The sequence below is a fragment of the Fulmarus glacialis genome, unplaced genomic scaffold (assembly GCF_000690835.1).
Source record: "Fulmarus glacialis isolate BGI_N327 unplaced genomic scaffold, ASM69083v1 scaffold23013, whole genome shotgun sequence".
NCBI classification, from domain to species: Eukaryota; Metazoa; Chordata; class Aves; order Procellariiformes; family Procellariidae; genus Fulmarus; species Fulmarus glacialis.
The window spans coordinates 44,477-58,535 of NW_009205184.1; the positions used below are offsets into that span (position 1 = coordinate 44,477).

General features: G+C 42.9%; 1 protein-coding gene across 1 annotated transcript; it reads right to left on the minus strand.

Moving 5' to 3' along the window:
* Positions 1–272: 272 nt before the first annotated feature.
* Positions 273–12,182, minus strand: LOC104074992 (lamin tail domain-containing protein 1-like; the record flags this gene model as incomplete). The annotated part of the gene is made up of 4 exons (XM_009575316.1): positions 273–454; positions 1,754–1,873; positions 4,302–4,488; positions 11,981–12,182. Coding segments are annotated over 4 exons (691 nt in total), but the record flags the coding sequence as incomplete, so codon positions are not given.
* Between the last annotated feature and the right edge of the window lie 1,877 nt (positions 12,183–14,059).

Here is a 14,059-nt window from a genome sequence, read left to right on the forward strand (position 1 = left end):
TAAGAAGAATTTTACTTGAATTTTACTTTCCACTTAGTCTTGAGTGACAATGAATGCACTCCTATCAGAAGTTTTGGGCCGGATTCCTGCTTGAAGGCTAAGGTTAATTCTTATTTTCAAAATTCCAAAGCTTTGCAAAAATTGCTTACCAAGATGCTCATTTTAAAGTGTTCAGTTACAGAGCCAGTCTGGCACAATGCTGTAATTACAGAGTACACTCAATGAACATCAGATACCTTTTAATGAAGCTTTGTCTTTTTTTTCCTGTTTGCCTTGGATCAGCCATCTTCCACTCTGTATCAGTTATTGTGAATTCCTGTTCCTTTTCCCATCCCTCTTTTTGCTTTGTTGTTGAGAAAGTTGGTATAACCACGTTCTCGATGTTTTCACTTTGCTCCTTCGCCACCCATCCTTGCCTTCTGTTCCAACGGAGAGGAGTGCACCAAGCTACGGCCTGAAAAAAACCAACGTATCACTGCTTATTTATATTCTGTGTTTTTTCATCAAAATAATTGTTTGTTGTAGACAAACCAGGAAGGGCTAAAAGGGTAGGCGCTCCAATGTATTTATGAGTCATCTATAATTTGAAAGATAAATACTAATGGCAACCACCAAGTTCCAGATTTTTTTCTTTGGTCTTTAAAATCCATTTCCAGTCTTTAAATATATTTAAGGTAGATTCATCATCTAAGAGTCTTGAAATTCCACTGCTCCAATTAAGTAAACCAGAAAAGAAGGAGAGAAAAGAGGACATGACGATTCTGCAAGTATGTCAAAGGCTGCCGAAGGAAGAAAAAGCAATCTGTTCTCCACTTCCACAGTGGATAGGACAAGAAGGAAAGAACTAAAACTGAGGCGGAAAAAGTTCAGTTTAGGCACTAGGAAAGCTTTTCTAAGCATACAGAGAGTGAGGCACTAAAGCAGATTGCCTGGGGACATGGTGGAGTCTCCATTACTGAAGGACTTCCAGAACTACCTAGGCAAATCACAGCCAGGAGCAATCCTGGCAGAGGTAATCACGGCTCAAGTTCCCTTTCAGCCTCTGATTCCCTGGCACTGTTGTAATAGCAAATATGGCCAAATTGAGCTAGAAGAGGAGTAAATGTGAAAAGGCGAGACCAAAAGTCAACATTCACTTAACAATTTGTAAGGTGTAAATTATGCTGCCTTGGGGAAGCTGTGTAACTTACACTATTTATGAAAATCACAGGTCTTTTCCATATTGTCACTGGTTCAAGTTTGTCTAGCTAAAAATGACCAAAACCATAGTTGCCACCGGACAACTATAGGGTAAAAAATGATCTCAGGCTCTTTCTCATCCCCAAGTCAACAGAAGTTTGCCCGATAGAATTCAACACAGTTGCCAATCTGATGGCAGTTACTAATGGGCAGCCATGGGCTGAATAGCCCTGGGCATAGCTGGATCTTTCATGGCTGAAGCACAGTGGAAGAGGACAGTGGGCTGGCTGTTCACACTTGTGGAGCCCCTACTTCGATCACTGTGAGGATGTTAGCCTTTCATTCAACAAGCGGTGTCATCAATTTACTGTTTTTCTTCAGTCCTTCAGATCCTAATAATTAACACCCACACTGAAGCAAGGTTAACAGAGAGAGGTCACAGCTTTGCTGTGTTTGGATTGCTCATGCTTGATTCTACAGGGAGTTTAACAATATCATCCTAAACCTCTGAAGGAAGTCCAGTGATAGAGCTGTCTGGGTAAGGAAATGCGGTGATTTTGCTCAGGGCACTTACTTGACCGCTAGGCTCACAGAGAATGGTAGCACAGTCAAGGCTTGTCCTAAATCTCTCCAGGTCCTTCCAAAGAAAATCTGAGGGAGGTTTGTGAAGCACTTTAGCATCTGCTGCCCAAACCTGCAAAGGTCAAGCAGTCATTAGATTAAAGGAAAAATGGCTCCTGGGTATTTATACAATATAAGAACTCAGTAAAACCATCAGGTTTTCCTTTTTCTTTTCGACTTTTGTAACACTGGTTGCCATTTGATCTGTGAAATCAAAGCTGAAAGAACTGTATTTCAAGACTCGCAGCTTAGTTATAGTGATTATTTTCAAGTACCTCTCCTGTGGATTAGCAGAGATTAGCAAAGGCACATTTTTCAAGGTGTGATAGTAAATCCTGGGCTTTTTGGTCTGGCTTGCTGAGAGTAAGATTAAAAATAGGCAGTTTCCTTTATTTTCTGAATTACCAGGGGAACTCTGGAAGAGATCTGTGATATCAGCTTTAAAATGCCAGTCTCTGCTTGATTCTGAATTCCCTCTGTTCAGGGAGAAGATGTTCCTGCTGGGGACTAAAAATTTTTTGTACTTTTATCCTCATACAAAAGATTTAACAACATTGTGCTTTATATATAAAGTGAACACAATTATCTGTGACCTTTATCACTAACACGGTAGCAAAAGGACCAGTTATGAAAACATTTCTCTTACATAAGACAACCACAACACGCTTTTGCAAACAGTGTTCCTAAAGGATTTGGCATTTGCCATCTGTGAGAAAATGGCTTCAGCCATTTCCTGGGAGCCAAAACAATTCTCATTTAATTTGAAAAAAGTATCTTGAAAAAAATAAAATGCTCTTTTCCAAAAGTGCTCACCATACGGCACTCTGCCAAGGTGCATTTGTGGTTTTTCCACACATACACCAGAAGACGGCATCGACTGTGGCTCTTCTGGGCCCCCACCAGCTTGCATTTCCAGCTTTCTTTAAAAGGGCTCACACAGGGCTGCATTGAGCTTGGTGATGAACATGGATTTTGCCTCCTTTATTCTGAGAGGCCTCAATTTTCATCTCAAAAAAAGAAACAAGCACTGGTGGTAAAAGAGGCTTCAGGCCATATTCCAACCATCTACACTGGCATCTAACTTGAGCATTTCACTTTGGTTCATCTGTTGCTCTCACAGGGAGCTGGGGCCTGGAAGTCCTGCCTAGCTGGCTGTCTGACACAGACCCTATTGTACATGGATTTTAGATGCAAGACTTGGCAGCATGAATACGACCCTTTTGAAATTAATAAACCAGCAGAAATTTTCTGCTTGCATATGCTGAAACAGAAGGTGTGGTGGACCTTCTACCTCAGCCAGTTGTTCACCCAAGAGCCCTTTAATGACAATGGGAACAGCAACCTTGTCGATGACTTCAGCACTGATCAGAGCACTTCAGAAAGGACTGCTTTTGGGGTGGGTGGGAACAGTTGGTGCGTCAAAGCCAACTAAGAGGAAACTGCAAAGTGTCTTGCAGCCAACCAAGCAGCCAGCATCTTTACCCAGTATAGCAGAGGCTGTGCCAGCTCTGAGTGTGGTTACATCCCCGACGTTGCTGGAGGCCACGTGCAGACACCAGCAGACGTTCCTCAGCTACACCTACAACTGAGCCTTGGTCACATTTAGTTCACACGTTCAAGCCTTTTTCATTACCATGGATATCAGATGCATATATTTGTTATTTTCTATTTAAAGCTTTTCTGGGGTATGATGAAGTCATCTGACTCTTTGCATCTTAGATCCTACCTACCTCTCTAACTCTTATTCAAACTGGCAAAAAGATACATCTGAACTAGGTGGAGGGGAGGTCATTTCTGAAGAGCAGCAGCCCATGCACTGAATTTTTAACGTATAGTTCTGGCACGACACCAAAGAAGAGCACATCATTATCTTCCTTTTACAGAATAGGAAACTAAGGCACAGAGTGTCATCATTTTGCCTAAAGTCATCCAAGGCAAAGCCAGGAACAGAGCCCCATTGCCAGAACAGTGGTTTATGGCTTTCTCTGCTGGATAACAGCTGTCCTCAGATAGCGGGCACAGTCTGGAAAGCAACATCATTTTCCTTCTTATTTTCAGTTAAGACCCTACTATAGTGATACCTCAGACTACACAAAACCATATTAATTGCTTCAGAAGCAACACATAAAACTGGTTTCCTTTCCAGTTCTATTATTTGTGGGTTTCTGATCCAAGGTTCACATCCTCTGTTGGCAAACACTGGCACAACTCAGTATTCTGACAGCATGCTTTTTATGGGAGCAATGGTTGGAAAAAGGAATGTATCAAACAAGGACTTTCCAGGATAGCTTCCCATTGCTGGGCAACATGAAATGCTGGACGTGTAATTCAAATGTCAGGCTTGTACTGATAATGGACATTAGCAGCTTCTTCTGATTTCATCATTATTCATGTGTTAGCCTTTCTGAAAATACAGACCTAAGTTTGACTCTGTACCATGAGGGGAAGAGTGTACCCTAGTCTGCCAGCTGAGAAAACGCACTCAAACCCCCCACACTCACTGTCACGGTGGAGTTGGGCCCCATCCTGGTCTCGGGGGGAAACCGAAATACAGCCACTGGTTGACCTTGGACGTCCTGCTTCAAGAGATAATCCCCAATGCTTTCCTCTTTTTCAGGGGCACAGTTCAGGATCTTTACAAAATGACCGCCTGCGTCAACTTCAGCAATTTTCAAATTTCCAACAGCACTGAAAGAACAGAAGTTGATTTGAAAGTGTAAAAGCATTGCTTAACTGAAAAAATACATGTCAGTAATTAATGGTAAGTAAACGTACCACAGCCAGAATACTTACAGCACTGCCATTCTACTTTTTATGCAGTGCCTTTCGTCTGAAAAAATCCATTTGCATTAAAATCAGTATATTGTATTTCTCTTCCACACTTAGGTAGCATCCATTACCATCAGAAATTAAAAGATTCTTTGTGGGGCAAAAAGTCATCAGTACAGCATTTGAATTTGCTTTTGTCTAAATCTGTGTACAACCTAGAGGTCTGGCTTGGGTATTTAGCCTAGTGTGATTAGTTGGAGTTGTGTTGCTGATTCCCTTTGTAAGTTTAGAAAATTCTTCCCGTCCATGAGTATACCTTTTTCCTCCTGCCTCTCATTGTTTTTCCTTCCTGGAGAAAGACAAATCTTCATTATTAACACTTTATTATTAACTCAGAGAGACTCCATGCTACAAGACTGAGATTTCATCCCTCCCTTGTTTCAGAATGACAGCAAAGCGGGGTCTGTTTTGCATCTGCAGTAAGATCAGGGACTTCTTGCGTGAGCAGGAGAACATTCAATCTCCCTTAAGCACTGGAAAACAAATTTATCACTTGAGTGTTCCTTTAAGTAGCGCACATGTCAAGGGAGCACTTTTAAACACTCAGTCCCAGACTGTAATACTCATCATAGGTCTTATTAGACAGGTTGTGAATGAAGTTTAAGAATCATTCAGCTTTTGATGCGGCATCTACTGCAATAAATTTCATTATTTAGCACTGGTGCAGTGTCTTTTCTGTCTTCTGTGTGTGTAATGCTTTTGTCCTTGCCACATTTGTCTTGTTCCAGTAAGTTTAAGTCATAGACCTCTGTGTATATAGCAAAGGTTGACCCAACAGCCCAGACAGCCTATGTGCTTGCTTAACATAGCCAAATCCTCATCGACAGTGTGACAAATACTGCCCACCCACCCCAAATAATTCAGCAGTGTGTGCAGCAGTGAGTCACACTTGCTCACGACAGCCGGGCTGCCTCCAGGCTGCCGCTGGCATTGATAGATTTGGAAGCAGAGCTGAGGGGAACTGTCCCCTCCCTGGCCAGAGAAGACATGCACTCCGAATGTAACACTTGGCTGCCTCTCCTCTGCCTTCCTGCAAACTTTGGGAACTCCAGAGCATCCCTCCTCCCACTCAGTTCTGGTCTATTTGTGCTTCACGTCAGCAAGGAGAGACCTGGAGACAGCTTACCAGAGACCCAGAGCCTCAGAGGGCTTTGGCAGCACAGCCAGGCTGAGGGGCTCCTCACCTTCAGACTCCCCCCCTCTTTTGGCTGCTTGCTTTCATCTGGCTTCCACAGTTTGGCACGTTTCTCCTTCCTCCCTACTCATAAGACCACCCTCTAAGCTGGATCGCGGAAATAACCCAGCATAAAAGGTTTTGGGGGGACATTATTTTAACCTGAGCTTTTTTGTCAGTGTCTGCAAGCTGCTGTATCAGCGCAGCTGAAGGGGTGGACAACTGCGCTTAAAAACTTGGCATACTGCTGATGCAGAGAATGATCCTTTGGGATCCCTTGGTTTGTAAGTCATCATTTCCACATGCACTACACATCCAGATGTAAAATGCTGTGACTCAAATCCACAGTTGCCTTCTACATTGCCACAGTCCCAGAGCTCCAGCAGTGGCCTAGGACTCCACTGGGCTCTAAAAACAGAATGACACCAGCAGCAAAAAGAAATCCCTGACATTTTTACCCTCTGGAAGGGTGTAGAGCCAGTTAAGTCAATGGAAGAAGACTTTTAAACCGTACAGAAGGCAAAGATCTTCCTGATCTCCCATTTCTCTCTATCTGTGCAAGAAAAATTAAGGAAAAGTTTTGGGTGCCAAAATGGATGTAGGAGGAGGACAAGAAAAAGCAGATGGGGAAAGAGACCTTCTAAAATGGTCTTAAAAGGTCATTTTTATGATGTAACATTGTGAACAGCAGAATCCTGGTTGATAACAGAGTGAATAATGAGGGTCTAGGGTAGTGTGACTTTCCCTAAACAAGACCTCAGGTTGAGCCTATTGACTTGGGAGACTTGGGAACATAAAATGGGGCTGACAGGAGTTTTTGATACAACACACAGGACTGGTAAAGAAGCAAATGATGGGACACAGGAATTTGGTGTTGGAAGCTTCTGAAGCATGCAGCGCAGAGCTGCCAGCTTGCATCCAGGCAATCCACTGCTTCACAGCTGTGCTGGCTGAAGGAAAAGGTCAGATCCAAAGCTGCAAGGGTTAAACAGCAAGGTTAGCTCAGCCATGCCTAAGGGTGAATGGGGCGAGAGATGTTAGTGATAAAGAAGAGTAAATGGACTTGATCATCCTTCAATCTCAAATTGGGCAGTGTCCTGTGCCAGCTCAGAGAGCACAGTACTTTCGATGGGCGTGGGATGGGAATGCATCATCATGCAGTTCTCCTTCCAGGCATGAAAATACAGCCTCCTTCTGTGGACAACTCCTCCTAGAAGAGCCTAGGAGGAGCTGTTAGCTCTTGATGATCCTGCTCTGGGTGGGATTTCCAAGGTAATGGCTCTTTGGCATCTCCCTTTTGTTCGCAGGAGAAGACGACATCCACCGCTCCCCTGACTCAGCCTGGGATTAACAGCGATCTTTATTCTCTGCCTGTACTGCCCAAACAGAGCTTCTAAGTCAAGAGCCCCTTCTTTGTTAACACATGTAAATCTAGAAAAACTCCTTAAGAATCAATGTCAGTTTTTCATATAGGCACAGGGTATGCACATAGAAAAAGAGAGGAGTGGAAGAGAAGAAATGAAGGAGAGCAGGCAGGTCCAAACCTGACACCAGGGACCTTGACTCCACTTACCACAAAACTTAAGCGCTGGTATAATTCCCCTCACTTTACTTATAAGAGAAAGTGAAGTGCTTGCGCTCACACACACACTCCCTCATACTCTTTCGTGCTCTTTTCCTCAGAGACTTCTATCTTTAGCCAGTCATCCTTGCTGCACATTTCTTTAAATTGTAATTGGATAATCTTCCAGATTTTGGGAGACCCCTTTGTCAGAGGAATTTCTGGGGATATAGTCTCTACTTGATGAAATTGAGAGTGACTAAATTAACAAAGGACTGATTAAATATAAGATTGTTTGTTTGTACTGGACATCTTGTTTTACCAGCAACTATTTTTAAGGAATCCTATAACAAAATACTTATGCTTTATACATTCATGTTCTGCTATATTATTTTCTGCCAAACAAGATTCTGAATTTATGAATATCATGACCTATGTGTATGTCTCATTGGGAATTTGGACCTTAGCCTGTGCACTTCTTACCCTCGACCCTAAAAATCCTAAATGTATAGGCACCATTTGAACTAATTCCCCCAAGCCCATTTGTTTTTTGCACTCTAAGCGTATATGCAGTTCTTAGTTCCATGCAAAAGCCCTACGCGTAACATGAGGGAGGGAGCCAGCGGGGAAAGTGAGACCTGCAGGACTTCTCTAAGAACTTGTACAGCCAGCTAGCTGCTAGATGGCAACAGACTTTTGTGAGTTTAAATGAGGGAATAACATCTCTAAGGAGATGTTCATTGAAGGCTTCAAAGCTTTTTTTAGCAAGTTAGTTTACCTTTCAAAATACTGGATCGGCTCCTGTGAGACAGGAGCTAAAGTCCTAAAGTGCATGGAGGAGAGGTTGGTGTGCATTGATGCTGTAGTTTCTTCTGCTATGTGCTAATATTCACTGGTGGAACAGAATCCAAAATTTTCTATAATGTACGTAACGCTGAGGGGAGAAAAAATGTCAGCGCTCTTGGGAGCACAGGGTGCATCAGCCACGGACCTGTCACCTGCCAGTAGGACGCCATTTGAACTGCTCCTCTCTGAGCTGGTAGAGATAGAAACAGGGCATTTTGACTAGAAACTATGCCAAGAATTCAAGTCTTTCTAAGCTCTTAAGTCTTAAAGAAAGTCACAGATTGATACTATTATTATGTTGGGAAAGGCATATTTCCAGAAGTACAAATCTATTTGTTTTTATACCAACAGATTTAACTATACTTGGGGGATAGGACAGGAAAAGTCCTGGCAGAAGGCTCAGATCTTTCTTTGTGAAAGCTGAGAAATGTTGCATGCATAGTAGCTGTATGCTAGTATAGACCAGAAATGGCAAGGTTCAGCTGAGATCCCAAGTGCTTTTACAAATCAGGGATTAAACTTCACTCATCCTCAGTATGTAGCGCACTTGCACTTAGTACAAAATAGGTATTGATGATTTTCAATAGCCATGCACAAAATTTCAAGTATCAGTGTCTATTTTTCTTGTTTTCTGCAAAACAGTCACCCCAAAATACAGCAGATTTAACGCTGCTCAGGTGCAAGAGTCAGGGAAAGGTTCAGGGTGACATTCACATTGAACACACACAACAGCTATCTCTAAGCGTCAGTGCCAGGACACGTATGACAATACTATCATCCTCCTTGCACACAGCTGATAGCCAAAAATCCTGATGCAGTGAATCCTGATGCAGCTGAAAATCCTGACGCCTCAACTCCCATCCATTTTGCAGTACAACATTCTTTAACAATCTAATTAAATCTAATTAAACATATAACCTTCAAGGTGCTTTAAGTATGTTCACATATTCTCAAAAGCAAATGGATGTAAATTAAACTCAATTATAAACAAAAACCCCCAAATATCCTAGCTGGCCAAAACCACGTATTTCTACTATGTTTGTGTATACTTGTACTGTGGCTTTACAGCAAATCAGATCAAGTCATACTACTCATCAACTTTCTAGAGAAGCATTACTAAACTATGTGTTCATACTGTGTACACTCAAAGGATGTTGTATAATGCAATACCAAATTAAAACATCAGGTGTTGTGTACTCAATGCTATTTTATTTACTTAATGTGTATAACAAGAAAAGGTATACTTTAAATTCAAATTGAGTGGAGTAAAAAAAACGGCTAGTGTGCTGGCATGGTGGAATACCGTAATAGCAATGAATCAAATGAGAATTAAAAGAATTGCTTCATTTATGCATTTAACAAGTTTAACCACACACAAAGCAAACTGTCATCGCCTTTTACTCTTTATCTTCAACAATTAGCAGAGTTAATGACTTCTTTTGCCTTCTGTATGAGACAAGATGTCATTCAATCCCCACTGGAAAACAGTTCACACAACACAAAGAAATGCATAAAGGGGAAGGTGATCTCTTTTATCTCCTAATGTTTATCTAGAGTTATTCTCCCCAAGCCCAGTCAAACAGTATGGCATATCTCATTATTTGGAAACAGCTTTAGAGCTCTGAACGCAACTGGAGCTTTTGTGCTGGCTTTCAAAGGTATCTTTTCATGGCGCTCCCTATAACGTCCCGAGAACTACACAGATCTCTTTATGGAAACATATGCAAGGAGCACCATGGGTTTACAAAGACTAAGTCCATGAGAAAAATGCATATAAAGTCGACAGAACTACAAAATGAATGAGAGCAGGGAGAGCAGCAGGCATCAAAGAGCTGGGAGTCAGGAAAGCGTTTGATAAAGTGCCTCTCAAAATATTATCTCCCATTGGCTTAGACATAAATACCGTCACAGGAACTGTCTGAAGGACTGCAAACAAGGAATAATAATAGGCAAGGGGCTTGTGTCTCATACGTTCCCTATAGCGACAACGGGTAGCTCTCATTGCACGGAGCATCTCTGCTTGTGATGTGCGAGGGGGAATAAAACAGCTGGTTAATAAAATATGTAGATAACATTAAGTTGAGAGGAGAGGGTAGGGGAACACAAATGAGAGCAAGAGAAAGAATACAAAGAGCCCTAGAGAGCTTAGAAATATGGGCAGGAAATAAGTGAGATGGAGCTCTTGGAAAATGGTACACTAATTTATCAGGGGGGAAATAGCATTCACTGGAGGGAAAAGTATGGAGAGCAATAACACTGAATGAAGGCTAGGAGAAAGCCAATGATGCATTCGCAATTTGACAGAACAAAAAAGGCTGTTACAATTTTATGGCACTGTCCTTGTAGAGTAGGGAGCACAGAGCGGAAGATTCCCTTTGTGCAGCTGTGGAGAGGGGAAGGTGGAAATACCGATCCTGATGTTCACATGCAGCAGTGCCTGATGTGACCAGGCTTCACTGACTACAAGAAAATTCTTCCTAGTTCCTCCTAGGAGTAAATGCAGGTAAATAGAGTTCTCCCTCTTCTACTACAGGCAACATAGAGTTCATCCACTCCTCACATCTTGGCCTGAGGCACCAAACATGCAACCTCATCCATGATGCTTTGTTTTGTTTTAAGTACTGCTCTGCTAGAAACTCTGGATTTAGGCTGGCATGAGACCAGAGTAAAATGTATTGGGTTCATTTTAGGACGTCTCATCACCAGAAAAATATTGACAATTAACAAGGCATTATAGAAGGGTATAAAAATTATACCAGGATCCAGGGGCTAATTTGTAGGGAAATAAAATGCTTGTCTTCAACAGATAATCACAGGGATATGTGATACAAGAACGGTTAGGGCAGGTGGGTGGAAAATCCCCAAAAGGCAAAGGCTTTATGCAGCTGAACTATCACCAGTGAAATATCATTATAAAAGGAGAAATGTAGGTTGAGTATCGTGAAAGCAATCTTAGCAATAAGCATGTGCAGGCCTATCCACTGAACAACGCGGTAGGAAATAGTCTGTAGGAGACTGTGTCCACACAGGGGCTAGCCTGAAAACTGGAGATGTCAACTGTCGTCATTTCTCTGAAGGAGACAGATCCAAGATAACTGAAACCAGCTGAGGATCTGTTTTGATAGGTCATTCCCTACCTTTAGTATACCTTTAGTATATGTGAAGCGAAATTAAAGATGGCAAATGCCTTTTTGGGACCAGGAGACCTGGAGCTTCTCCAGGAGACAACACTTTATTTTTTTAATGGGATTTCTAGGTGGGTGTAAACCCCATACAGCCCAGTTGACTCCTTTGGCTGCCTGTCACTGCCTCAAATAGCTTCATGCAGCCCACATGGTGGGACCCTCTGAAGTCCCCTGCAGTATCAGTTCTGTTCTTGGATTCAAAACTGGGTGCGATCAGTTGAAGACAAGGCCAAACCAGCCATGAGATACAGTGTTTCTGCTCCTTTTTTGGACTGCCTTCACAAGGGAGGTATCTTTGAAGGCCTGGGCAGAATGTATTAACAAACATTGAAAGGGACATGGTGAATGAAGGGTGATTTACCCTTTCTGAGGGTGAAGTCCACTTTTGGGGGCAGTTGTCCCTAAAGCAATAAGTGAGATCGTTACATTTCAAAGCCTTTGATGTTCTCCAGTATCCTCCTGGATAATGACTCAGCCTCTTATCAAGGGTCTGCTTGTGTTTCGAAGCTCCTCTAAAGGAGATACTACAGCAAACACCATTCCCTACAAAAATAACATGAAGGAAAGCCCCAACTGTGCCTGTACCTGGATGCAGACTTTTGGTAGTCCTCATAAGCAATCATTCCGTGATTATCCATGTATCCAGGGCTCCGGGCAATCTTTCCTGAGTCAGTGAACAAAGGGCTGAAACAGTCCTGGAGTTGTCCTGACACCATCATTGAAAGGCTAAGGTTTCTTGACAGAGCAGAGTTCCAGTTTGGTATTTCAATATCATCTTCGGGCTGAGCTGATGAGCAAGCAAAACACAAAGACACTGAGTTATGCAATATTAACAGAACGACAACTTATGAGAAACAAATATTTTTTTTTGGTAACAAAAATGGAACATGTAATTTCCTCTTTGCCTCTAATTGCAAAGTGATGCTTAGCAAATGCTCGTCTCAAAGCGTTAAACCCATGGCTGTAAAATACAGCACAGCTGGTAAATTGAGTGTTTTCTTACTGACACATAGATTTATTACCTCATTGGAATTACCTTGGGTAACGAAAAAACAATAAATTATGCCATCAGTGGTATAATTGTCATCCTGCAATTTCCGTGCTGTTAGACGGCATAGCATCAGCTGTGAGCAGATAACGAATATATTAAGGCTCCCTTCCAATAACAAAATGAAAGTGATAACATCCCCTAATCCCCTCTTCGTTCCCCTTTTCAAATATAAGTGGCCAAGAGGGACTATGCAGGGCTCCCCGTCCCGGCAAAGGCAGAGAGAACCAGAGAGAGGGAACAAGCCCTGCGACCTCGTCTTTCACCAGGAAAACTTCTCTCATCTCCCACATCAAAGTCTCCCCAACCAACTAAATCCTTTTCAGTGCCTGTTTCTCAGACTATGCATTTGAGATTTCCTTCAATATTTTGAGTATTGTACAAGACTCACTCCACCAGGCTGTCTATCTCTAATCAGATCTGGTGGAGCAGCCTAAATTTTGGGGGGGAAGATGTATCCCTCAGCTCATCTTAGCTCTGAAATGACTGGAGCACAAATCAGCTTCGCTTGGATGAGTGTCTGGGTCAGACAGCACCACCGCAATGCAGATTAGCTTCACCAGCTCCCTAAGAGCCTTGTCTACAGTGTTACTTTTTTCCATATGAGTTTTTTTAAATTACAAAAAAACAGGGTGTTAAAAATTCTGTAGTCCCTTCTCCCTGTGCATTTCATCGTGTCATGGTGGTGGCACAGCAGCAGGCGCTCTTCCAGCGTCATTTGTAATCCCCTCCCTTGGGATACCCAGGGAAGCACCGCTCCAGCCCTGGGACAGCGGTGCTGGTTCACCTGCCTGTGGTAAACAGGCAGTTAGTGGCAGCCAAGCGTAATAGCGCAGGGGTAAGAAGGAGGTGAAACGCCACACTGCAAGCGGTCTAAAGAGAAAGCTACAGCTGGCGTACAGCTTCACGGAATGTGACTTTGGTTGAGGATGAACCGAAGTGGGAAACATTAAAGAATGCATTAGGGGTTTTAGCAGCAGAGAAACAGCACAAGGGGCAATGAGCTCCCTAAGCTGGGAACGAGACACGCTGGGCTTTGTTTTTCTGAGCTGGAGCCTTTGCTAGATCAAACACTCAGAGCGGCAGCCGAACTGGCAGCCGCAGGGTGAACAGACTGTGTTGAAGCTGCTTTTCACTGATGTGTCAACAAGCCAGTCTGTTCCTGAGATCAGACCAATGGTTGCTGTTGGCATCCTTAAAAGGGGCTTTTGGGGAGCCTCTAGGAGGGGCCCTGGCACTGCTGAAATTCAGTGGGATCAAATGACTAATTCCCTTGGGCTCCTTTGGAAACTACACTCAGCAGGGAAAATGCTGTAGGGGAAGTCTCCAGAAGAGCATCTCTTCGGCAAACAAACCCTCCTGTCCTGTGGCACCCTGAACTCCGGGAAACCCCATCTCCATCAGTCATTAAGCTGCCTTAACTAGTTCACCAGCTCTGCCCTGTAGGCTCTCCCTTCCTTTTTTTGTGCCGTTTTGCTGTGTCATGCCACAGCTAGGGATATCTATACCCCAAAATTCGTAGTAGAGTGCTTAGAAAGCTCTCCTAAGAGAGAAGAGGCTCTGAGTCCAAACTCACCCTATCCAAATCAGGGCAATGATTTTAATCACAGTTTTCC